Genomic DNA, 27,786 nt, shown 5'->3' on the forward strand with positions numbered 1-27,786 from the left:
TTCAGCTGGACGGAGGTCAACAGAGAGGAAGATGCCAGCTGTGTAGGCGGAGCTATGTTCTCACATCAGTCATGGACCACAATTGCTTTGTGCCACAGATGCAACGTCCTGGTCAGTGGCCCATGGGGAACTGCAGGGTTCCATCTTGTGCTCCATGCAATCTTATCATCCCCTGGGTGAAGTCATTTGCAGATTTGGGCTGTGGAGCCGTCGCTATGCAGATGATACTCACCTGTGTCTGCTGTTTGCGACTGATCCTGGGGAGATCAGTGTAACTCCAAACTGCTGTTCTGTGTGCGCTGAAGGACCGGATGGAACACAACAAGATGTAGCTTAGCTTAGACAAGTACTGCTGGTGAGTGGTCCATTTGACTTGTGGTTGGGTGTGCAGCTTGGACAAAGTTGTGCTCCCCTTAAAAGATACAGTTGTATAGTTTAGTGCTGCTCTTGTTAGATACTCAGACGGTGTTGGTGGCAAAGGGCCCATTTTCTAGCTGCACTCCTTCAGTTACATCCCTTCCTGATGAAGTCAGATCTTGGCACAGTCATTCAGGCAGTAGGGACCTCCATATTAGATTCCTGTAACATGCCCTACATTGGGCTGCCTTTGAAAAACATTTGGGAGCTTTCACTGCCTCTCATCCTGAGGACGGCAATGGTAATACCACCTCTGAATACCGCTTACTATGAAAACCCTATTCATAGCGTCACCATAAGTCGGAATCAACTTGAAGGCATTTCCATTTTTTTTTCAACTAGTATAAAATGCTGCTGCCAGGTGGTTGACAAGGGCTAAGCATCGAGAGCACATTACACCTATTTTGTTTAATTTCATGGATTGATGCTTCTGGCTGAATTCAAGGTGCTATTTTTAACCTTGAAAGCCCCATACAGCTTGCCTCCTATGTACTTTTCCCTTAAGGACCACCACCTTCCGTATTCCATTCAAGATCCGAGGCTTTGCTCCAAATCTCTTGGGCATGTGAGACGTGACAGACAACCACTAGGAGCAGGTCCCTTACCCTCTATGGTCCCTTCCTGTGGTCCCTTTCCCCCTGTGAAATGCTCTTCCAGATGAGATCCCTGATATTGTGCTCTTTTAGGCAAATGGTTAAAGCATGGCTGTTTCAGAAGGCTTTTAGTTGAGTGGCTGCTGTTTTCATTTCTTGTTTTTGTTACTTTTATGGTTACTGTTTTATGCGGTGGCATTTGAAAATTGATGGCTTTTATTATGTTTTGAGGATGCATTCTGACAGCTGCTTTAAAGTCACTTGGTGAGCAAAAGGTGACGTATATATCTTTAAAACAAACAAATAAATAAGCAAACATCTGCATTAGATGCCAATTGTAGCAGCTTCTGTTTGGCAACTGCTCCCACGTCACCTGGGCATCATGTGGAGCATCTTCCCAGGTGGATTCGCCCTGCATTGTGTGAAGTGTATTGATGACAGTGCTAGAGCTGGCAGTGGCGGGCACATTAATCCTCATGGTGCTTGGAAAGCTGCACTGGAAAAGCCACTCCATCAATTACTGTCACCACATTGGAAGCTGTTTGACCCTCCATGTGGCTTGCTGGCAAGTGATCTGGCCCTGCATTATGCTATATTGGCAGCCTCTTATCCGGTGCTGCTTGGGAATTCTAAGAAACCAAAAACTAGGTGCAGTTTTGAAATCGGTGGTTAAAATCAGTTTTGAAAAGTTCAGTACAAAAACTGAATTGTATCCAAAATGGATGAAAACCTGCTCCTTGATCTCATGTAAAATCTGGTGTCTTAGGAGGTGTCCAAAAGCATAGCGAACAAACAATTTTCTAAAATATGTAGTAGATAATGTTCAGAGTGAGTTTAGGTTGTTCTGTTACTAGAGTGTTTCTTAGTGTTGTCCAGAGGATTAGATGAATTTGTGGAGGATAGCTCTGTCAATGGCTAATTACTCATGTTAGCCAAAGCAGAACTTCCATGGAAAGAGGCAGTGTACCTCTTAATTCCCTGTAACAAACAAGGGGAGCCTATTGCCTTTTCATGCTACTTGTGAGCGTCCCGTGCATGTGGCCTTATCTGGAAGAAGAATGCAGGAGTAGATGGAGTTTGATTTGAACCAGCAAGAGTTCTATACAGATAACTCACCCAGGTCTAATCATCCTTTAGACAGGGGTAGCAGGATGACCACACTCACTGCCTCAGCTCCTGATCTTTGTGCATTGATTGACATTTATATACCAGATAGTATCAATGCATGAAGGTCAGAGGTGGGCCACTGGGTGCATTCTCACTTCTTACCTCCACTCTTGTTTTAATTATCTCCTGATCGGTTACCTCCATAGTGCTAAGGTAATTGCTCGGTGCATACATATGCCCCCAGTTTCTCCTCCTTCCCTTCCTTCCTGCCAAGACACATTCATTTGGAGATGCCTGTGAAAAAGTGGTGCTGCCCTGTTGTCGTGGCCTCCCTACTGCCAACACCCATCAGTACGAAGGCATGGGGCTAAAAGCCTGATATCTCCTCCTTCATGCTGAAAGAAAGAGAGGATGGCAATAGGTGTCCTGGCCAAGACAAGCGATGCATGCAGGCATGCTTGGAAAGTGATGGGAGATTGAGGGGGATTGCTGGGTTTCTCATCCAAGTGACTGCAATTTCAGTTAAGGAGGCCACTGCTTGGGAATTGTTCAGGCATACATAGGCCGTAAGGGGACCAGCAGGTAGACTGCCTCCCCTTCCAGGCAACCTTCCGAGGACCATGTGCCATGGTGGGTGGGTCAATGAATGTAACTTTTACCTGTTCCGCAACAGGCTAGATTCTACACTCCTCTCTGTCCTCCATCCAGGCAAGCAATATTCATTATTGGAATTCAAGGACACGTTCCAGCCAGGCAAAAACAATGGAGGAGGGTGTGAAGCAGGGCCTGAGAGAGGGGTGGGTGGAGAGAGGATGTGACCTGGGGACAGTCCCAAGGGACCAATAGAGAAGCTGGGAGGGTGGCTTTTGATCCCTGGGCCTCACAAGGGTCCTGAAGGGGACATAGCACTGGGCTTTGCTGGGGAGCCCAGTCCTTTGAAATTTGCCAACTTGTGCTTCCTGGGAGGGAAATGGGTCCGCTGCCTTTGTCTTGAGGGAGATGCCAGCAACTCCACTCACTCAAACACTGTCTGCCTTTTCCTCTCTTATTCCAGTGTGCTACGCTGCAAGGCCAATAAGAATGAAAAAGAAAGCCTGTCTTTACGAAGTAGAAGGTAAGAGAAGCCATCGCAGGAGATTCCCGTCATGATCTGAGCAGTAGATGCTAACTCTGAATGCTTTTTGGGTGTTTGAGTGGCAAAAAAAAAATCCTAATTTTATACCTGGAACAATGTAAATCAGGATATTTATTTGAATGATTGTGTTGCGTTGGGCCCTCGTTTTGTTCCAAGTCCCATCATTGTTTAATTGAAGGGGTGTTGATATTTAGGGAAGGAGAAATGTTAATAGAATGTGACAGAAGATAAATGTATGGGGTGTAGCAGGAAGTGTGATATACAACCCATAGACAGAAACCTGGGGGCCCAGCCCTGGCGACTGTTGAGTGCCTTATTCAGCCCCTTCTGTTTTCCAAACAGCAGGTGGTGGAGCTTTTAAATCTCTCAAAGGTTCTGTATTGGCAACCATATTCCATGTATTTCAGGTCAGCTTGAGAATGATTTTCAGGGCCTCGGTCAGGCTGATGAACCTGAAATTTAAGAGGAAAGTCAGAGATCTTGAAACATACGACATGACACAAAGAAGTTTGATTTTAAAACAAGCCAGAAAGCCAGTTAGAGCAGGTAGGGCTGTTGGATAGAAGCCTTCACAGGATCCATTCTTTTCTTCACAGTGGAGTGCATGTTGATGAGTGATTCTTCCACGTTTGGAGGTGAATCCCCTCCAGGGAGCCCCCAACTTCGAGGTAATACACATGAAAAGGACTGTTCTGTATAGAGTGGATGGAGCAAAGATGGGGAGCCTGTGGCCTTCCAGACATAGGTGGACCACAACTCCCATCACCTCAGGTCATTGGCCATGCTGGCTGGGGCTGATGGGAGATGAAGTCTAACAACATCTGAAGGGCCACTGGCTCTCCATCACTGATATAAGGCCACTAATGTAAGTAAAGGCAAAGTGATGTACTTCATATAGGGAGGGGATCCGTTGGTCGATGCCGCTTTGACAGCATTCCATCGACCTAACAGATAGTGTCGATTCGAGTTCATTCTTTGTCCACTATCTGTTGCATTGGAGTATTCAAGTGGAGGGGGGGTGGCAGAGACAGAGAGTGAGAGGGCACTGTACTGCTCTGCTGTACTGTGAGTAACGTCAATAAAAGAATACTATATTCAATGGAACGTTTGGGGGGGATTCAGTGACGGGAAAGCCACTGAAGTTCAGAGCAAACAGTGCAGAGGATGACTCCACAAAGAGGGAGAATATGCAGACCATTGAAAAATCAAGTGCTAAATCCAAATTCAGTGAAATTCCTTCCCATCCTTAACTTTGTATGTGCTTACATGGGATCTGAATTAGCTTTGACTCCCTCAGGACTCCCCCACCCACACGTCAACACTACTGTTTTCCCCAGAAAGTGCTGTTTGTTGCAAAGAGCATCTTTGGGGGTATTTTGAGCAAGGATTCATTCCCCTTCTACAGTCCCAATCCAGGTTGCAGTGCCAGTGGCTGATTTTCATAAGACAAAGAGAGTGGACAGTTGATAGATATGCTTTAAAACACATGATTAACGTAACATAGTTTGACTTTCAGTTGATCAGCCTTTGACTGATTGCTCTTTCTAACCCCAAGAAACAGAAAACGATGGTGGTCCCACCACAGTGAAACACGAATCGCCTCTCTTGACCCTGATGTCCCTGCAGAATGCTGATGGCTCCTGGCCTCTTGATTCTGGCCTGGCCAGCACTCTCAATCTGAGTGAGTCTGAGATCTCAAGCAAAACACCAGCACAGGTTAGTCTGGGTGTGGTAAGGCTCAACATTTGATTGGATGGATGCCAGTGGCAGCTAACATGGACCACTGATGCCATCCTTCATCTGATGCCAGACTTGTGATTGGGAAGGGGTAGTCTTAAGGGTGTATTAAGTTGGCTTTCAGGCTGAAAGGCAAGGAACTACCAGTTGCTGTCCTGACAGTATTTTCCAATGCAGACCTAACGTACTTAACACTAGCCATTGTTTCTTGTTGTTTCCCCATTTAAGATTCGAAACCTACAGTGCAACCATGGTTTAGCATGTTGAGTGAACGAGGCACCTGTGAGACCTTGTTATCTTGCAAGCTGAGTGGGGTGCGGCAAAATTTGGCTTTGTTTGGGGCAGATGTATTTAACAATGGCCAGTGGCAAACCCTCCTTCAGATTGTTGTTTTTGCATCCTGGTTTGTGGCCAATCTTTTAGCATTATCTTAGTTATTCAAGTATCATGCTCACTCCATGTAATGTTTACAGAAAAGCAACCATGGTTAATCTACTGCAGAGATTCCCAAACTGTGGTCCGTGAACCACCATGACGTTCATTCAGGTGGTCGATGGCATGTCCACATGAACTATTCATGTTCATTTTTAATTGCATTTTATTGCTTCTTTTATTTCTTATATTGTACTTCATTGTATGAAAATCAAATTATAATACAATAAAGTTCAATGTAAGAAATAAAGAAGCAATAAAAATACAGTTAAAAATCATACAGCACCTAGCACAGGGCATTACAATTGCTACAATAGGCAGAAAAACCATGAAGTGGTCTGCCAGGACCATCAGTACTTTTTTCCAGTGGTCCGTGGGGAAAAAAAGTTGGGGAGCCATGCAGCTACAGCATTATGACAGAACAGGGCTCGTTATGTTTCTCATCTCTTGATCTCTGACTACCAGGTGATCCCGAACGCATGGGCAACAATGTTGGCCATCATCTGGCTCCACTCCAGTGCCATGGAGCAGAGAGATGAGTGGGAACTACTGGAAGCCAAAGCTCTCAGCTGGCTCCGTGCAAACACAGGTGAGATGTTTGGGGCAGCTGGATGTTGGGAGGCTGGGCATGGGATGAGGAAGAATTACGGTGGGCAGAGGCTGGAACATAGAGAGTGAGGCACCAACATTCCTTCCAGTCCCCTGGTCCAGGCCAATCTGCTGCCACAGGCAGATATTTTTGGTTGAGAAACATGAACATGTGTGTTTATTTATTTATTATTTGATTTATATCCCACCCTTCCTCCCAGCAGGAGCTGGGGTGAGTGTATGCATTTCCAGGTCCCAGATCACTTCTCCTGTTGGATTTGGTCTGGGTTGTTGTGAGTAATTTCAGACCCAGTTAAAAAAAAAAAGGCAAGAGTAAAATTCTGACCCACCACTGTTTTTCCTCTTTGTTGGAACAAGTAGCACAAATGGACGGCTCCTTGGTTAGCAGTGACTAGCCATGCTCGAGTGTTCACCTGTCCAGATGAAAGGCTAATGTGTGCTTTCCACTGCTACTAAACACTGCCCTTTTCCTGACTTGAATGGCCATTTACATGCTCTTGCATTTGGGAATAGGGCAGCTCAAGCACCCAAAACAAGGCCTTGCCTCCTAGACGTTGTCTGTTGCTAACCCCTCAAGTGTCTTTCCATACATCAGTTAATTACACATTAAATGCAGCTTTGGTTCTCGTTTATTGCATGCCATCCACATTTGGTGGACGAATGGTCTCGCTCTGTGTAAGAGCATAGGAATATAGGATGCTGCCTTATATTGTCTGCACTGACTGGCAGCAGCTTTCTGGGGTTTGAGACAGGGAACACTCCCATCTCTACCTGGAGATGCCAGGGATTGAATCTAGGGCCCTCTGCATGCAAAGTGGATGCTCTGCCACTGTCCTTTGGCACTTCCCCAACAAGCTCTGGATAAGACTACTGCCTGATGCATTAAATGCGCTGCCATTTTGTGAACCTTTTTGCGTTAGGGAGCACACAGAGCTAGCCCTCCACTCCTCCACTGGGTGGTTTATTTTAACAGTAGTTAAAACCAACAAACCACAAGTCATCTCAGAGACCAGAACTCCTCCATTATTTCACTACTTATTTGTTCTAGAGAGATGTCCTGCACATTAATTTTTTCTTAGCTATGACCTGTTGCCTATCTTCCCTAACCCTTTATTACCACTGCCACAAGTTATCTCAATACCATGTCTTCCACCTCTGCAGACTCTACTTGTAGTCTTCCATCAGGTCCACAATCTCTTCCCTGGAGCGGGGGAGTCTCTCAAAAGGTCTTCACTCTGGTCCAGCAACTTCTGCTGTCTGAGGTGCTGCTGTAAAACACTCTTAAAGGCTGCCTCTTAAGACACAAGCTTTCCCCCACAAACCTCACTTGCTGTCAGTGAATTCAACTTTTGGCTTCTCTCAGGCTTTCCAAGCCTCTCTAAGCCACTTCCTCAGTCTCTCAATGTGAACTGCCTAACTCCAACTTCCACCTCTTCTCATAAGGCTATCAGTGGTTACTAACTGTGATGGGTATGTTCTGTCTCCACTGTTGGAGGCAATATGCTTCTGGATATCAGTTGCTGGGAACCATGGAGAGGGGAGAGTGCTTTTGTGCTCAGGTCCTGATTGTGGGCTTCCCGTATGCATGTAGTTGAACACAGTGAGAACAGGATGCTAGACTGGATGGGCCACTGGCCTGATCCAGCAGGCTCTTTGTATGTTCTTTTCCTTTAGCTGATTTAAAAGGTCGCACAGGCCACCTGCTAATGCATTGGATCTCCACAGCTCCCAGGAGAAAGTCACAACAGTTAACCCTGTGCATCCAACTATGTATAAATCCCATTACAGATTTCTGAAATAAAACGTTACCTCAAACAATATGATTTCTCCACGTTTGTTTCTCCAGAGTTTGGTGTTTTTTTACTCCATCTGCTTTTGCCTAGCTTGGCAAGTGTCTGGGGTAGAGGGGCCAAACAAACCATGGTTAAGCTATGCTGCTGGAATCAGACATGATGCCAAGCCACAGTTAAAACAAGCCTCAGTGGGTAAGCCAACCACAAAACGTGGCTTCACATCATGGTTTGTTTCCAGTAAACAAGCCGTGGTTATTTTTCTGGGCTGGATTCAGACATTCAAACAAGCCACACTTCGGCTAGAACACACCATGGCTCAGCATTATGTGTAAATGAGGCCATTGTCTTTTACAGATGCTAAAATGATGTTGGAACCATCCTTGGTAGCACTGAAAGGTACCAATGTTGTCTCTCTCTTTATTGCAGGGCCTCAGCTGGCTGAATGTGTGAAGGCTGCCAATGATCTGCTGGGAGCTAGTGTAACCCCCCAAGGTTTTGGCCTCTGAGCTGCACTATGTAACCTTGTGCCTTAAGTTTCTGCTTCTCTCTCTCTTTTGCTCCATGCCGCCTCCTGCTTGGACCATTGTTATTTCTTGATAGTCCCTTAGTGCAGGGTTGGCTTTCAGTAGATTGTGGCCTACTGGTTGGCTGCTGGCAATTTCTGGCAGATTGCTGTGCTTAAGGTTGTTTTATTTTACTGCAAAGGCTGCCATGCCTCACGTAGAGTACTGCGTCCAGTTCTGGGCACTGCCGTTTAAGAAGGATATTGACACATTGACACCAGAGGAAGGCAACAAATTGGAGAGGGGCCTGAAGACCAGCACCTGTGCAGAACAGTTGCAAAAGCTGAGTATGGTTAGTCAGGAGAAGATAAGATTTAAGGGGAGATGGACCCAGCTCTTGTGACTGCTCTTCTCAAGGTCTCTCTCCACCTTTGTCCTGGACTTTTTTTTAAAAAAAAAGAATTATTATTTAACAAAATGTATGTACCACTTGATTGTAAATCGAACCTCTAAGTGGTTTACAAAACATGGAGCAAAGATTAAAACTGGCAGTAAGAGACAGAAGTTAAAAATGGGAAATTTAAAAAAAACCCTCTTCAATAAGCTAAAAACAGATTAAAGCACTTGTAGACTTCTACATGGCTGGATATGCTTGGTTTTCTGTTGCTCCAGAGGACAGGGCTAAAACTAATCAGTGGAAATGAAGGAAAGCAGATTGTGGCTGAACCGTAGGAGAAACATCTTAATGGCAAGAGCTGTTTCATGGTGGAACAGACCGTCTCAGGAAGTGGTGGGCTCTCCTTTGCTAGAGGTACTTCAGCAGCAGCAGGTTCCTGCCCTGGGTTGGATTTGATGTCCTCAAAAGTCCCTTCCAGTTCTAAAATTGTATGATTCTGTGCACCATGGTTTGACTTAGCAAACTACTTAAATTGAGAAGAGAGTACTCTGAATCAACCCAGAGTAGTTTATTTGTTTAACAACATTTATCAACCCCTTAACTGCAACTAAAACCTCTAAGCTGTTTTATGCCTTAACTGTTACAAGCTCCTGATTATGCAAGTTTTGCACATATCAGTTGCTTATGTTTTTTGTTGCTGTTTTCTGCAGGGGTGGGGGATGGAAATAGAGCATGCAAGCCTGAAGTCAGCCCACTGTGTCCCATTCTGTCTCCTCAGCAATGGCATGGCAGTATTTTCCCTCACTCAAGATGGCTGCTGTGTCCTCCAATCCTTGTCAGCCTTATCTCAGCAAGCCTAGCAATCTTTCTCCAGTAATCCTTACAGAATACTGGCTTGTGAAGCTTGGCGAGAATGGTCATATCTTTACCACTTTTCTATGTGTTAAAGTGCAACATGAACAGACTAGATAGAGAATAAAGCCCTGGTGGGTAGATAATAGGTTAAGATATCTGAAGGATAGGGGAGATGTGAATGTCAAACTTGGCATGTGGTGGAAAAGAAGCATTCTGTTTGCTGTACCCAGTGACTGGCTCAGGTTAAACTATATAAAAACAATGTGTGTCCGTATGTATCTTTCTGGGTGTTTTGTGCCGTGTCCAGGGGAGGAGTGTACGGGTTACTTACAAGACTTGCCACCCCCATCTTCCACAAACCTGTCTGGCTCCATATCTGGGTCAGGAGCAAGACTTGCTAGTGAAGTCATCGTTTAGGTTTCAATCCCTAAACATGGAAACTCGAGTTGTTTGTTTCCTTTATTTGGGGGTGGGTGCATGAGATCCTTTCATAAATGCACTGTTTGTGAGAGAATTTGCAGTCATGCCATTTTTATGCAACAACACTTCATTATTATTATTATTATTAACATTTTTTTTAAAGTTAGGAATATCGCAGATGTCTGCTGTTGGAAGATGTACTTCAAATGCAGGGAGCATGGAGTGCACATGACATGCCATGGAAAGACTAACAGAAAGGTTGAGTCCAGAATGACCCACTGCACATGGAAGCATAATGAGTATCTCATTCTAGGGAGCACTGAAAGGAATAAATGACAAGCTGGTAAATCACAATAAGCACCACGACCCTGTGCTATGAAAAATAGGAAAAAATAGGATTGGTTGCATTGTGATTGGTTAGAAAAGGGACTGGATGGGTGGAGTAAACAGCATTGATGTACCAGGGAATGGGAGCACTGGCCATAATAGAGGGATGTTACTGATGATTGAGAAGGGAGGCTGGTGTTTCGCATGGGGTATAGGCATAGCTGGAAAAGTCTTGGGTGCTCAGGCACATAATGGGATACTAAATCCTTTGGTGGTTGCAGAGGCACATGCAGAAACAAAGTGAGTTGGCATCCAGGAATTTGTTACACTTTCTTAACAGCCTCAGAGGTAAGTGTTCCATGATGAGGGCAAGGCTGGCTCAAGATATAGGCTGCCCTAGGCAGGGAGGATGGTGTGGGGAATGTTCTCCAGAGCCCCTTTGATATTGCTGAGCTGGCCATGCTGGAAACAGTTCAAGGGAACAGACTCTGTCCATTGCCTGGTTGTCATACCTTGAATTATGTCACTCTAGGTAGCTGCCTGTGTGTAAATCAAGATGGATTTAGATTATGCAAAGTCTCGCCACCAACCTATGATTGTTTTCATTTTGCTCTTACCAAGGAATGGGATTTCCATAGAGCTAGATCATATTGAAAAGGACAGTTTTCTCTATCATGCTGTTGGCAGGCAAACTTTTTTTTAATGGAGATCACAAAGTTGAATGCATCAAAATTAATTGAATGGATAGTAGGCAACAGTTGCTTCCATGAGCCTGTTGATAGTGGCCACCAGATGGCACTCTGCTCTTGGAGAATGTGGGGATCCCCAGTATATCAAGATAGCTACATTTTTTTTTATTTAAGAGTGTCCTGGGCATGGATAGGAATACTTTGCATAACAAACTGCTGAGATACCAAAACCAAAAAGATAAACAAGTCCAGCCATTTGTACGTATGCCCAGCATGGTCCAGTAGACAGCAGGCTCAATGGGAGTTTGTGTTTTAGCTTTTCTTTCACTCTTTTCCCCCCACCCCCTCCACCTTCCTTACAGTCCACATATCCTGTATTCCATTGTATTCCCTCTTCTGTTTTACTAGAGTAACACATGCCTCTGATAACCAAACACCTGGGTTCCTACCAGAAACTCTCCTGCTATAACTCGGTGCCACATTTGATGGGTAGTTCCTCTGCTGATCGGATAGGAAGCCAACTTTGCCAAAACTCACTTAAGCCAGCCCAAGGATTTTTGTGTTTGGAAAAGCTAATAAAATGCCTGACTGTAGAACAAGATCATTTCAACCACTTTTGAGTCCACGTGGTTGCACCCTTAGGTGGCCAAATGTGGAAAAGGTCCGAGCTCTTGCCCCTTTCGTAGCAGGGAGGAGAGGGGATTTCAGCAGATGTAGCTTTTCTTGCAAGCTATATCTACTCAAATCCTGGTTTCTAGACAGCTTTTAAAGGTACAGTAATTCTAATATTTTCCTCTTTCAACAAGCCTTTTAGGTTGAGACCTATCCCAGTCTGCGTCTCTGTTAGAATGGCTTAATATATTTTTAATGTTTTTAACCCTTTTAAAAAGTTTTTTTTTAAATGTTTTTGACGCTGTTTTGTTTTAATGTATTTTAAGATCTGTTTTTATGATGTTTTAGAGTGTTTTTAGTGCTTTTGTTTGCCGCCCTGGGCTTCTGCTGGGAGGAAGGGCGGGATACAAATTAAATAATAAATGAATAAATAATATCTGTTATCTAGCCAACCTACTGGGATGGCCACATAATACACCACCGAAAAAGAGAAAATGCCTCACTAAAAATAAGTAAATAATGGCAAATATTTGCATGAAATTTACATATGCTAATATAAAGATACAGATTTACACATAATTATTGTAATTCAAATAAAAATATGTATCACCCATGGTGGGGAAGCCTGTGACCTGTGTGCCTACTCACCCTGCTACGCAGCCTCACTATTGATGACAGGCAACTTCAAGGCTCCTCATGCTCGCCATTCTTACAGTTCTTTATCCTTACCCTTAAACTGGGCTTGGACCAGACAGCCCTTCAAATAGAGGGATCCTTCAAACAGAGGACCATCCTCTATAAAGGACATCTGATCATCAGAGATGTACCATCTCAACTGCTCATTGTGACTGGTAGAATGATTTTCCTCTTCCTTGGACTTATTTATGGCTAACGGCTGAAAGGTGCAGTGCAAAACTGAGGCTTTGGGCCTGCTTCAAATATATGCCTACGGTTTAGAACTGAGCAACTGCCTCACGGAAATCCTAGGCTGGCCAGATTGTCTGTTCTGCACTGCTATACTCTGGTGGGGTTACTTCAGCAGTCTTTAGTCCTTGCAGACTTGGCACCCACATTTAACCCAAGCATGCGTTTTGGGGCACACATCTTAATTTTTTTTACCACATATTTGTGTGGTGGTAGTGCTAACGGTGCAGCCCATAAGGCTGCATCCCAGTAGTAGATCTCAACACACCAATTGAAGACCAGTGGCCTATTTGAAGCTCCTCACATAGAGTGACTGTTTTGCCTAGTTCCTAGAGAGTCCAGTTTTTTTTGCGGAGGGGTGTTAGACTGCAGTTTGGAGAGTTGCTGGAAAGGCTGACTTCTTCAATAGTGTTGCGTGCACCCCAGTCTCCAAGCACTGAGAGACTTCCAAAGGTTCCTGCACTTACCCAAGGTTTGGTTTCCTTGGAACGAAGGTCAGCAGAGACAGTGGTGTTTTATAGGATATATGGTTTTTATTTACACATATATACGGCCTGAGCATAAAATGGAGGGGTTCTCAGATTACAAGTCCACAAGATCTGCCCACAGCTTTGGGAGTACAGAGATCAAGCAAGTCTCTGTTTCCAGTTCCCAGACTTTCCTCTGATGCACAAACTACTTCCTTGATGGGGGAAAGGTCCCTCTCCTGAAAGAGATCTTAATGACCCACATTGCTTTCCTGGCTGATTCTTACACTTGTTAATGGGGATATTTGACAGACTTGGCTGAATCCATTAACATATGAAAGGAACAAGTCTGACCAGGAGAGCAGGTTTCTTCCTTGCAGATTCCCAAATGTGATGCTGGAAGGAGACCCACAGAAATCATCCATCTCAATTCCATAACAATACTAACTATGAGTTTGAGAGTTACCTGCTCCAAGTGCATTTGATAAGGAACTTCTTTTGACTCCATCCATCCCAATCTTCCAGAGCAGTCCCTTCCATTTTTAGTTGTTTTTGGAATAAGCTATGTTGCCTGCTCCTGTAGATGTTTTCTCAGAGGTAAGTCCCACCAAGTTAAATTGGACATATTTCTAAGTATGCATCGACTTGCAGCCTAAATGTCTCTTCTTATAAACTGAACCAGCTGATCTTTGCCCTGTCTGTGACTCTAATGAACCATTGCTTTCCTGTTTTATTTGTGGTTTTCTTGTGGTAGAATCGTTTTTTTCCTTTCTCTGCTCCAATAAAAATAGACATGTTTGTCTATTTATATTGTCACGGGAGTGTCTGTATACTATAGCCAGCATGGATTTTTCGCATTCCACAATGTTAAATTGAAAATACCCCCATGCCATTCTGATGCTTCCCATAAGCTCATTCCAAAACAAAACCTTACAAAACCTATAGTCGTGAACCTAGAAAGCTTGCTTAACAACCCTCTAAATTTTCATGGTGATACACAAAACAGTCAGAGAGAAACGAGAGTTCAAAGTGTAAAAAGAGAGAGAAACCAGACCTCCTTTTGGACTTTTTTCTGTCAAAGTTCTTATAACCTGTTGAAATTCATTACAAATCAGCCATGTTCACATAGTACCTGTAATCCTGTTACTGACCTTGCCTCATACTCTGACCTTCATCTTCTGCAGTTTAAAAAATAACTGGCTGATTTTTAATTAATTTAAGAAATTAGCATTCAACTCAGTGATAATGTTGGGCATGCTCAGTAAGAACCAACTGTTAAGTGTTCTAAAAGCCATACAGCTGCTGGGCTTGCCTCATCAGGGGGCTACACCCACATCAGACCTTTATTTCACTTGAGACAGTCATGGCTTCCCCCCAAAGAAATCCTGGGAAGTGTCATTTGTGAAGGGTGCTGACAGGAGAGTCCAACAGAGCTCCAGTGGCTGGAGTGGTTCAACAGTCGCCCGCTCTGATTGTAGCTCTGTGGGAGGAACAGAGTGTCTCCTAGCAACTCTCAGCATCCCCCACTAACTACACTTCCCAGGATTCTTTGGGAGAAGCCATGACTGTGTAAAGTGAAATAAAGGTCTGGTGTCGATGTGGCCAGGGACAGCTTTGGTGTAAATTTGGGTGGGAGGCTACATGTACCTTCTGTAGAATAAAAAGGTGGGGGAAACCCTGAAAATGAATGATACTGTTCACAATGTCTTCCTTCTAGAAAGGAAAAGGGCTTCCCTTCTGCCCAGTGTCCACCCACCCAATCCCCTGCCCTCCTTTCCACCCTCCCCTTCTCATTCCTGCCCTCCTCCTCCCCTCCCTGCCCCTCCCCCAGGTCAGTTTCACTTATCCTAGGCATTACACAGGAGTAAATCCCACTGAACGCAATAAGCATGCAAATGATCAAACCTGCCCTCCCCTCCTCCTCCCTCCCATCACCTCCCTTTTGTCCCTTCCCTCCCCCTTCCAATTCCCTCACCCTCCTTCTGCTCCCCTCTTCCTCTCTCTACTCTCCCCCTCCTCCGCCCCCATGGTCAGTTTTACCTATCCTAGCCATGACTGCATGGGAATAAATCCCACTGAACTCAATAAGCATGCAAATGATCAGACCTGCCTTTCCCTCTCCTCTCCCTTCCTCCCCTCCCCTCTTCCTTTTTCCTCCCCCCCTGCCCACTCCAGGCCTCCCTGCCCATGGTCAGTTTTACCTATCTTAAGCATGATTGCAGGGGAGTAAATCGCACTGAACTCAATAAGCATGCAAATGATCAATCCATTCTCAGCAAACTTGCACAGGATCCCATTTCTTACCTCCTGGACTAAAAAGCAGGGAAATTCACTAACAGGCAAAAAACCTTGCAGTTTAACAACGTACGTACAGTAAGGCCCTGCTTATACGGCGGGTTAGGGACCAGGCCACCGCCGTAAAGCGGGACCCATAGAGTATAATGGGGCTGTCGCGCGAAAATAATGCTAAAATGTCATAAAATTGCTAAATTGGCTTTAAAAGGGGGAATTTCCTGCCACCGCATTAGCGGAACGCTGGAATGCAAAGCGCTGGTAAGCGGGGCCCTACTGTATAGCCAATAGATATTTCTATCAAATTTTAAAAAGCAGGGAAATGGGACAGCTATTGCACCAAGGGAGCAGGAGACTTGACCTCTCTGAGATATTGGACTGCCCTACAAATTTGTCAGAATGCAAACACAATTTGGGTTGGCCTTTCACAGTCCAATCCACTTGCTGTGTAGCTTGGAAGAATTTGGTAACGTGCCTCTGAGCATATGGTGAATGGTGGCAACACCTGCCATCTCCAAAGATGGAGAATTACATTTTTGTGTGTTTGTTGGTGTTCTTCTTACTTTGCTTCTTTTTTGTGTTACTACTGTTTCTACAGAGAATCTAACTTAGAAAATTATATTTCTCTTATTATTCATCCTAGAAATCTGTCAAATTTATTTTTATTAATTTCAAAGCCTTTTTATTGGTCAATGTCATATGATGGTGAAGACAGCCTTTTGTGTTTCAGACTGGAGGTCATGCTCTATTTCTATTTGGGGTGCATTAACAGTTGAATCTGAAACTGCAGTTTGATCAGGCTGATTACAATATGTTGCTACTTAAGCAATGACTAGCTGTTGGAAAAACAAACTTGCCCTGCCCAAGATGCATGTTTTCAGTCTGCTATGCTTAAACTACTCCACTTAAGGAAAGGTGGGCATGGTCAATTAAAAACATAGAGCACACCTAGAAGTTTGCTAGAATGTATTTCACCTCCCACTGTTTTGTGCAAACTGAGACACTCCTCATGTCCATTGGAAACTATTCTGCAGAACAGTCAGTACCATTATTCCACAATTGTTTTTGGAACTTTTTTTAGTGTTGCAAAATGCTGCTGTACTTCACATATTCACAGAAGCAGAAGCAAAAGTAAATGATTTACTATAGGAAACTTCACTAAAATTGCAAAGTAAATCAGACATATTTAAAGTGACTATCTGAACTATATCAACTGTTTTAATATTGTTGCTTCCTCCCTGCTAAAACAAGATCAGCAGAGCACATGTCTTGTTTCTATTATTTGGGCTAATTGCAGGTGTTGCCACCACTCCCCATATGCTCAGAGGCACATTACCAAATTCTTCCAAGCTACACAGGACGTGGATTGGACTGCGAAAGGCCAACCTAAATTGTGTTTGCATTGTTACAAATTTGTAGGGCAGTACAATATCTCAGAGAGGAGATCAGGTCTCCTGCTCCCTGCAAAGCTAGAGTCATTGCTTAAGTAGCAACATGTTGTAATCAGTCTGATCAAACTGCAGTTTCAGATTCAACTGTTAATGCACCCAAAATAGAAATAGACCATAACCTCCAGTTTGAAACACAAAAGGCTGTCTTCACCATCATATGACATTGACCAATAAAAAGGCTTTGAAATTAATAAGAATAAATTTGACACAGATTTCTACAATGAATAATGAGAGAAACATAATTTTCTAGGTTAGATTCTCTGTAGAAACTTTAGTAACACAGACAAGAAACAAAGTAAGAACACAAACAAACATACAAAAATGTAATTTTCCATCTTTGGAGATGGCAGGTGTTGCCACCACTCTGTTACACTCCTGGCCAGGGTACAATAGGTAACTGGTGGACTTTGCCTTCAGTCTGGTAACTAACAAGGTCGGTCATCAGAGGCTAAATATAATATATATACCGCATCTGCACTATACATTTAAAACAGTATCATACCACTTTAAACAGTCATGGCTTTCCCCAAAGAATAATTAACTGTTGTTTCTTAAGGGTCCTGAGAATTGTTGGGAGACCTTTATTCCGCATACATAGCTACAATTTCCAGAGTTCTGGAAGGACAACCCTCCACCATCTATCACCCAGTCAGTTGGCGATCTCACTACCCAGCCACATCCGCATACTTTTAAAGCACAATATTATACCATTTTAAATTCATGGCTTCCCCCAAAGAATCCTGGGAACTGCCATTTATAAAGAGTTGTTAGAACCCTATTCACCACAGAGCAACAATTCCCAGAGTTCCCCCGAAAGAGGGATTGACTGTTAAACCACTCAGAGTCATAGCTGTGTGAAGTGAACAGGGGTCTCCTAACAACTCTCAGCACCCTAAGCAAACTACAGTTCCCAAGATTTGGGGGGGGGAGTCATGACTGTTTAAAGGGGTATGATACTGCTTGAAATGTGTAGTGCAGATGGGACCTCAAAATCACACACACACCTCTGGACAAATCTGAATGGTGGATGGCTGAGGTCTGTCTCCCCAGCACTGTGAGCCCAGCTGCCCTGTGATTAAAGTTTTTTTCCCCCAGTTCTTAAAAAGGGAAGGAAAGGAGCAGAAGATCTGGGGCATAGTGCAAAAGACTAAGTGCTTGGCCTCCCTCACCCCGCTTCACAATTTCCCTTTCACTTTAATGGACGTTGTATCTCTATTCAACACTGTACCAAACATGCCCACACCCCTCCCCATGATAGTTGTCTTTTTGTTGATTCTTGCTAAGAATAATCATGAGGGAAATGTCCTACATTTTGTTTAATTGAACATTAATATATGCAGCATGCACTTTCTAACTTAAGATTTTCTTGGCACTCAGTTTAGTCTTTCTTGGCTTGCAAAGGTACACAACCTGCTTTTCAGATTCTTGAAAACTGCCATCCTACCCCTGCTTATTTTCTTTTCTCTAAATATGCCTAGTTCCTTTTAACTATTTTGTACGTCTCAAACACTGAATCATCTCCAGCAGAAATGTTTCCAGACAGGAATGTTATGGTGGAATCTGTGCTGCACATGCACAAGTTTTTCACAGCATCCACACAACGTCATCATCAAATTGATAGCCCGCAGTTGGTTTACATTTAATCTCTATTGCCCCTTAATGCAGAAACTCTGCAAAGGAAATGTAACCTGTTATATATCCAGTCATCACAGGTGCTCAAGGGTTGACAGTTTGTCACGTGGTGACGCTTCAGTGGATAATCCTTATCCCTACACCTCTACTTTTGTTTGTTTCTCACCTGAGCACAAGCTAGCCATTTTGGGTATGTACTCATGAGAGTACAAAGCAAGGTCAATCCTCCCCCCCACACACACACTGCATTCAAGTTGTGTTTGCACTTTGCTGTACACATCAGAGAGGAGGCAGGGATGTCTTCACCTGATGCACATTACCTTTTTTGTTTCCCAGCCCCTGCTACCCTACTCCCGGAGCTGCTATACATTAAGCTGTAATCTGTGCCTTCACCTGCACATGCACAATGAGTGTCAAATGTACACAGCAGGCTTCACTGCAGCATAAAAGAAATGGGGGTGTCACAGCATCTGATTGTCCTGATGCGGAACCTATACTCTGGACAAGATAGGCTACTGTAAGGCCAGAATATGGAGAAAACAATCGGTTCCCCATCGGAAAGGGTGTGAATTGTTATGTGCCTTCATCAATTACAAGTTATGGCGACCCTATGAATTAATGACCTCCCAGAACATCTGTCATGAACCATCCTGTTCAGATCTTGTAAGTTCAGGTCTGTGACTTCCTTCATGGAATCAATCCATCTCTTGCACGGTCTTCCTCTTTTTCTACTCCCTTCTGTTTTTCCCAGCATTATTGTCTTTTCTAGTGAATCATGTTTTCTCGTTATGTGTCCAAAGTATGATAACCTCCATCTCATCATTTTAGCTTTAAAGATAATTCTGATTTAATTTGTTCTAACACCCAATTATTTGTCTTTTTTGTGGTCCATGGTATCTGCAGAGCTCTCTTCCAACACCACATTTCAAATGAGTTGATTTTTCTCTTATCTGCTTTTTTCACTGTCCAACTTTCACATCCACACATAGAGATCGGGAAACCATAGTCTATATGATCCTGACTTTAGTGTTCAGTGATACATCTTGGCATTTGAGGACCTTTTCTAGTTCTCTCATAGCTGCCCTCCCCAGTCCTAGCCTTCTTCTGATTTCTTGACTATTGTCTCCATTTTGGTTAAGGACTGTGCCAAGGTATTGATAATTCTTAACAAGTTCAATGTCCTCATCAACTTTAAAGTTACATAACTCTTCTGTTGTCATTACTTTAGTCTCCTTGATGTTCAGCTGTAGTCCTGCTTTTGTGCTTTCCTGTTTAACTTTCATCAGCATTCATTGCAGATCATTACTGGTTTCTGCAAGTAGTATGGTATCATCTGCATATCTTAAATTACTGATATTTCTCCCTCCAGTTTTCACACCTCCTTCATCTTGGTCCAATCCTGGTCTCCTTATGGTATGTTCTGCATATAGATTAAACAAATAGGGTGATAAAATACACCCGTCTCACACCTGTTCCGATTGGGAACCAATTGGTTTCTCCATATTCTATCCTTACAGTAGCCTCTTGTCCAGAGTATAGGTTGCGCATCAGGACAATCAGATGCTGTGGCACCCCCATAATGCATTCCATAGTTTTTCATGATCTGCACAGTCAAATGCTTTGTTGTAATCTATAAAGTACAGGGTGATTTTCTTCTGAATTTCTTGGTCCGTTCCATCATCCAACATATGTTTGTGATATGATCTCTGGTGCTTCTTCCCTTTCTAAATCCAGCTTGGACATCTGGCATTTCTCACTCCATGTATGGTAAGAGCCTTTTTTGTAGAATCTTGAGCATTACTTTACTTGCATGGGATATTAATGCAATAGTTTGATAATTACTGCATTCCCTGGGATCCCCTTTCTTTGGAATTGGTATGTATATGGAACACTTCCAGTCTGTGGGCCATTGTTTTCTTTTCCATATTTGTTGACACATTTTTGTCAAGATGTGGACAGATTCAGTCTCAGTAGCTTGTAGCAACTCTATTGGTTTGCCATCTGTTCCTGGTGATTTGTTTCTTCCAAGAATTTTAAGAGCAGCTTTCACTTCACATTCTAAAATTTCTGGTTCTTCATCTTACGGTTCCTCCGCGAATGAATCTGTCATCCTGGCATCTCTTTTATAGAGTTCTTCAGTGTATTGCTTCCATTTTCCTTTTATTTCATCTCGGTCAGTCAGTGTGTTCCCCTGTTGATTATTCAACATCCCTACTCCTGGTTTAAATTTCCCCTTAATTTCTCTAATGTTTTGGAATAGGGCTCTTGTTCTACCCTTTTTGTTGTCCTCTTCTACTTCTATACAATAACTATTGTAATAGTTTTCTTTGTCCCTACGTGCTAGTCGCTGTATACTTACATTTAGGGCTCTAACTGTGTTTTTATCTCCTTTTGCTTTTGATTTCTTTCTCTCTTTAACCATTTTAAGTTTCTTCAGTCATCCATTGAGGTCTTTCTCTCTTTTTAACTACAGGTGTTGTCTTTTTGCATTCTTCCCTGATAATGTCTCTGACTTCAGTCCATAGTTCTTCTGGTTCTCTGTCAACTAAGTTTAAAGCCTCAAATCTGTTCCTTATTTGATCTTTATATTCTTCTGGGATGTTATTTAAATTGTATTTTGGTATTATGATTGCTTTGCTGTTCTTCTTTAGCTTTACTCTGATTTTCAATATGACCAGTTCATGATCTGTACCGCAGTCTGATCCTGGTCTTGTTTTCGCAGAAAGAATGGAACTTTTCCATCTTCTGCTACCAAGTATATAATCAATTTGATTCTTCTATTGACCATTTGGTGATGTCCACGTGTTCCTTTCGGCTTTGACCCAGCTGCGTCATTAGTCACAGCGCTACTCATACTTGTGCTTTGTTCTTCCCCAGTAGCTTGGTGAATGCCTTCTGACCTGGGGGTCTCATCTTCCAGCACTATCTCATGTTGCATTTTGGATACTCTGTTCATAGGGTTTTCGTGGTAAGAGGTATTCAGAGGTGGTGTACCATTGCCTTCCTTTGAGTTTGGATGCATCTTAGTCTGGTGTCTCAGCTTTGACTATTCCGCCTGGGGTGCCCCTGCTAGGAGTCTAGCCTCTTGGTCTAGCCTCCTGACAGCATTGCTCTCAGCTTTTTCAACACTCTCAAACCCTACCACCACATTAAGGTGTGCATCCTAGAGGGGGTAAGCAACAAGGGTGTGAGACAGGAGTGCATTTTATCTCCCTGTTTGTTTAATCTATACACAGAACATATCACACGGAAAGTGGGATTGGACCAAGATGGAGGTGTGAAAACTGGAGGGAGAAATATCAATAATTTAAGATATGAAGATGATACCATACTACTAGCAGAAATCAGTAATGATTTGAAATGAACAGCATTACCACCATACAAATAAATGGACAAAAATTAAGAAATGGGCCTCCAACTTCATGTTTGGATCCTGGGTCTGAAAAGGTTGAAGACTACTGGGTTAAGGTGAGAGACAGTGATTACTGATAAAAGGTCACCCAGCAAATTTCATGATTGAGTGGGGATTTGAACCTGGGGATCTCCCCATTCCTAATTCATCCCTCAAACCTCTATACCACATTGGCTCTTGTATTCATATAAAGATATTGATATGTAGCAAGCAGTAAACCTGTTGAAGAATAGTCTTTAGAATTTTTGTTTTTTCAAGGTTGATTTACACAGTATACATAATCTTGGCTTCAATACATTGATATTATCATCACGTCTGGGCTCGTTGCCAATGACAGTAATATCAAGCAGGGAAGTACACAAATAGTTACACATGCTTATGTTTTCTTTCTAGCGTGGTCACCTCTTAACATTACCTTGCAGTTGTCCTTGAGTTGCCTACCTACACCACCACTAAGTGTTAAGAGCCTCCGTCCAACTTGAGTAGAACACAGGAAGCTGCCTTACCCAAAGTCAGTCCATCACTTCATCTAGCACACTATTGTTGACATTGATTGGCAGTGACTCTCCAGGGTGTCAGGCAGGACTGTTTTCCAGCGGTACGTGGAGATGCTGGGGATTAAGCCTGAGACCTTTTGCCTGCAGAACATGTACTCCACCACTGAGCTGCAGCCCCTTCCCAAAAGCTGGTGGCAAGGTCAACCACCTTCAGCAGAACCAGGAGATGTGACTGGACGACAGCCACAGACTGCCAGTCTGGTAGGACTGCTGTCGCACCAGAGGACCCCTGATACCCATCAGAAAACAAGATCCTGTAAGCTTGCCAGCAGGAATGGAGCATCCATTTAAGATTTCAGTTGCTGCATCTGATGAAATGGGCTTTAGTGCGTGAAAGCTTACACCACAATACATTTCTTAACTTTTAAGGTGCCATAAGACTCTTGCTGTAAGACATTAGCACAACTAGCCCTCGGGGGGGGGGAGGGGGAAGAATAGAACTGAGGAAACGAGAAAGGGGTTGGGAGAGAACAGATGGAGAAGGTTTTTTTTAGGGGATTTAATCTCTCAATCATTTATATTGCATCCCATATCTTGTGCACAGAACTGTTAAGCACAAGCTGTAATGGTATTAGCCTTTCTTGTAGCAGCAACATGTTGCAGGCTTATACTCAAACATTCATTGTATCACTTGACAATCTCATTGAAGGGGTCTTTAGCCTAGAACAGGGATGGGGAACTTGTGGCCCTCCAGATATTGTTGGACTACAATTCCTATCAGCCCCAGCCAGCACTGCTAATGGCCAGGGATGATGGAAGTAGTAGGCCACAACATCTGAAGGGCCACAGGTCCCCCATCCCTGGATATTTTTATTGCTTTTTAAAAAAAGTCCACATATTGCAGTACTTCCCTTTTATCTTTCATGAGTTTCTTTTTATTATTTACCACCTAGCGCTCCAGTTTAATTAAGGTTAGTTTGAATTGTAATCTTGTCTTCTAAAGCGTTTGCAGTTCTGTGTCATATGCAAAGTGGATGAATAGGTCCCACTGATCTTTAAGAAGTGGAGATGTTGAATGGCACTGAACCCAGGAACAGGCACCTCCTCTCAACCAGACAGTGATTCATTAAAGGCTACTTGTTGGGTGTGGCTTTCCAGCCAACTGTGTTGCATTATAACACCTTCTAAACTATTTTCCTTTAGTTGACACTGAAGAACATCAAGCAGAACCATGTAAACATCTTGCTTTTATTGAGATCTATTACATTACCCTAGCCTACACACTCCTGACAGAAATGGAAACTAAAGTGGTTTGGAACGGTTTGTTCATAATATGAGCTGCATTTCCTGAAAAAAGATTTCTGTGCATTTACTAGCTGCATAGCAGTGAGAAATTCAATAGGTGTTATTTCCATAAGAAAAGGCTGCATCTGTTGAGCTTCTAAGTGTCATGCAGGTATAGTAACCCCCATATCAAAAACATATTAATTCCCAAGACTAGGGCAAGGATTTTTTCCCCCATTAACTATCCATCCTGACATGTTTCATTGCTAGGAAGAGAAGCCTGCAGATGCTTTCTCTCCCTCTGATATTTTCAGGCTCTCAAATTCTTACACGAGCAATTCCATTAAATAGCAAACCAAAGCCATTTACTTCTGTTTAAAGGAGATCAATAACAAAGTTCTGCTTTCTCCCCAAAACTCTGCAGATGGTAGTTTTGTAATAATCCAGACAGGTACTAAGAGTTGCTAGTTGAATTGAAACTGGGGCCTGTAGTTGCAATGTTTTCACTATCAAGCTTTGGTTGACTCAGCCTCTATGTTCTCTCTGCATGCCTTCCTAATGCTATTCGCTTACCTGCTGTGATATCACAGAGGCTCTGAAAAAACCTTGACTTAGGCAGTGATACTTCAAAATTTGAATTCCAAGGTCCACAAGTGCCTTTTGTTGAGCAAAAATGGTCTAGCTCCAGAGGTCCTCCAAACACACATTACTGGTACACACTGGACACTACACAGAAACAGATAGATATTATTTATTTATTTATTTATTATTTGATTTAAATCCCGCCCTTCCTCCCAGCAGGAGCCCAGGGCGGCATACACATGACATTTGTCACTTAGGGAATGTGGTGAGGTAAGACAAGCAATGTAGTTGACTGGATAGCCAGTTTGATCTAGGACATCCAAATCAAGTTGCACTTCTACCACTGAATCTAGTGTGTGACCTTTGGAAACTCTCAGCCTCAGATTCCATGTTTGTAAAATGGGAAAAATAGAGAGAGCAACTTACAACAGCTCTGCACTGTTGTTCATTGCTTCTCCCCCTCCCCCCATTGCAGACTAGCCTGAGATAGTAGTGTATGGTGTCTGAAGGCACATGAGGCCAGCATCTTGTGGAAGCTAAGAGGTCCAGGTCTGGCTAGTGCCTGGGAACGACATGTAAGCCGCCTTGGATTTCATGATGGACAAAAGACAGGAAATAAATAAATACAACAACCCTGCACGGTAATTCACTGCTACATTGCCACTTCACGTTGGAGAGATATAGTAGCTTTTTAGCAGTGCAGTCCTGCAGTTTGAGGCCAGAGGTGGGGCAACTCAAATTGCTCCCTCAAACCTTCTCCCAAGCCAAACCATTTCTTCAGTTACAAGCAGAAGCCTCATGCTCCATTGAGTTGTATGCAGACTGGTTGCACTTGTATACATTCCCAAAAGATTGCACATGAAGATCCAAGTTAGAGTAGGAAGTCTGTCTTTGATACTAACTTCTATTTTTCAAAGCCCTCAGAGTCAGGCAGCACACACATGCCACAGATACGCTGCAATCTTTTGTTGCAGGCCCCTGATTGTATGATTGCTGGTAGCCACTGATAGATCTCTCCTGCATGGAACCCCTATTGTGTATAAACAGATTATTCAGAATGGTCAGCTGCCCGAAATGAAAATGATTTAATTCTTAATGCTGCTGATGAGGACGGTGATAAAGATATAAATAATAAACATTTGTAGCTGTGGGATCTCAGTATTACAGAACAATGGCAGCTTATGAAATTGGTACAGTTGGCAAGCCACGCTGGCTTAGTGATGAGTGACTCCATGACCTAGAACTGGGCGGCTGTAGCAGGAGGCAGGAGTTAATTCCTCACTCGAGCAAAACCGGATGTTTCAAGTGAGGGAGTATTTCATCCACCTCTGGCAAACAGTTCCACCCAGGCTTAAAGTCTGGCAGGCTCACAAGGAAGCTGGTTAAGGCACTAACCAACTAACACACACACACACACACACCTCTTTCCACCCCAACCCTCTCTTCCCCAAATCAGAGCAACCAGCTGGCTCAAAGAGAACACTTATGGGGCCTTCCCCCTTCAGCTTTGATCCTGGGGCAGCCTGAGGGTGCTAGAGGGGTGGAATAGATCTGGCCCTGGTCTGCTGTTCCTGGCTGTTTGCCACTCAGTGCCAACAGATTTCCAGGCTCAAAGCCAGTTCCTTTTGGACTCGCACCCCCTCTCCCCAAATTGCCATGGAAACCATACCCACAGTGAGGCCTATCCAGATTCCCTTCCTCAGCCACCCTGCATTTTTAAAAGGTTTCCCCCCCTCAAGAGGCCTTCCCTCAGTGGAGCACCCCTTGACACAAATCCCAGTCACTGGAAGCCCCAGGGCCAGGTCTAAGCTGAAAAGAATGGAATAAGGGGTTGCTGTTTGTCAAGCCTGCAAGTCCCACTTCTTGGCAGGCCAGCCCTGCCACACAATAGGGCATTGAGAAAGTCTCTCACTCACTCACTTGCGCACCCACACACACATACACACCCTTCAGAGCACCCGGCCTCGGGTCTTTTGTTCTCTTCACTGGGAAAAGTCGCCTTATCCAGAGTCCTGGCTCAGTGACCAGCCAAAGCCTCACACGGGTGGGAGGAAGTAGGGAATGGAGGATCTTTTGCAAGGGCAGCTGCTAACTGTAAGGACTCCAGTAAGAGCTGACTCTTGCTTTGCTGTGCTTTAAGGGAAGAGTGCGGCAGATATGCAACAAGTGGAGCTTTCCCCAAAATACACCTGTTGAATTTCTACCTAGGCACAGCTGTTTAAGGCACAGAGATTGCCCCCACCCCCAAAAAGGTGGCAAATCCTACTCCTCGGGGAGATCCTTCACATATCCAGCAACAAATGCCCAGACTCTCAAAGGGGCTAGTTGCAAGTTCACTACCTACACCACACAGTAGTACAAGGTATTCTCCTGTGACTACAACAGTGATTCCCTTTATAAGACATTGCACCCTTTGTTAAATATTTGAAGCTAGAATATCCCTTGGAACACTCATCTTCTTCAACAGGGCAAGTCAACATCTTTTCACCCAAGGAAACATCCCTTTTGTGAACAGAGCACACAGAGAACAAATGGGTATGCTATATATATTGTGTTCTTGTGCTCTAGATTAGTTAATCCAGAGTAACTATCACCCCCTCGGTCTGTGCTTCCAATTACTAATGAGGATTAGAACCTACCTATGTCAGAAGACATTGATCCCTCTTTTATTATTAACAGGACCAGAGTAGTTAAGGGATGTTCGGGAGTAGCTCATCTGGACAGATTCTTAAAGTCCCTTGACCCAGAGTCCAGGATTCCGACTGTTTCACTCTTCAAAAGAGAAATGGGCTTCTTGTAATATTTGTTGAGAAGAGGACATATTAGCTGCTGCCATCATATTCCCAACCCTGCCAAAAATCCCCCCTTTTCTCCACCATTGTTAAAAGTGTTTAACAACACTGCCCTGCTTTGTATCTGACTTGACCTCCTTTAAACAGATCCCAGGAATACCAATGCAAAGACCTTGACCCTCCACTTTATTCACTCAACTTTGCAGGCCGGGGGTGGCAAACCTGCAACCTGAGGGCCAGATATGCTCTCCTCCAGCATTTCCAGGCAGCTTCTTCCTCCCCCATCCCTGGAAAGAGCTGGGGAGGAGAGCAACCAGTTCAGCGCTGCTACATCTACTCCAGCAGAAATATTCCCTGTTGCAGAAGGAGCAGGAGTGTGCTTCCACCTGCCACCCTCTCCAGAGATAGTTATAATATTGTTGCTATCAGTAACTGGAATCGGATCCCAGTCTGAGTAGCAAAAGCTTTAGCACTGACTTCCTAGGCGAGAAGTAATCAAAATGGCCCCCTCATGTTGCTGGACTACAGCTCCCATCATCCAGGCCCACTGGTCATGCTGGCTGGGGCTGATAGGAGTTGTAGTCCAACATCTGGCAGGCTCAACCTTGGCTCCTCCTGTCCTTGATATTTCTAAAACAATAAAGTACATATAATAATACATACAATCAATTAATTAATAAATGTTTGTGGACCACCTTTTTGTTTTGTTTTTTGGTGGATCAATGGGTTATATCCAACTAAGTTAGACTCAGAGTAGACCCATTAAAATTAATGGACCTCAGGTCCCATCTGTGCTATATATTTAAACAATATCATACCACTTTAAA

General features: G+C 43.6%; 1 protein-coding gene across 1 annotated transcript in view; it reads left to right on the top strand.

Annotated features, from left to right (window-relative positions):
- Window positions 1-22,479, top strand: part of LOC133365826 (von Willebrand factor A domain-containing protein 5A-like) — a 40,985-nt gene extending 18,506 nt beyond the window's left edge. Inside the window, 7 exon segments of the mRNA XM_061588130.1 lie at window positions 3,172-3,231; window positions 3,849-3,920; window positions 4,808-4,968; window positions 5,887-6,010; window positions 8,250-13,614; window positions 21,629-21,860; window positions 22,198-22,479. Of these exon segments, the coding sequence (XP_061444114.1) occupies window positions 3,172-3,231; window positions 3,849-3,920; window positions 4,808-4,968; window positions 5,887-6,010; window positions 8,250-8,329 (497 nt within the window). The 3' untranslated portion in view covers window positions 8,330-13,614; window positions 21,629-21,860; window positions 22,198-22,479.
- Window positions 22,480-27,786: the final 5,307 nt, after the last annotated feature.

This window comes from Rhineura floridana, chromosome 11 (genome assembly GCF_030035675.1).
Source record: "Rhineura floridana isolate rRhiFlo1 chromosome 11, rRhiFlo1.hap2, whole genome shotgun sequence".
NCBI classification, from domain to species: domain Eukaryota; kingdom Metazoa; phylum Chordata; class Lepidosauria; order Squamata; family Rhineuridae; genus Rhineura; species Rhineura floridana.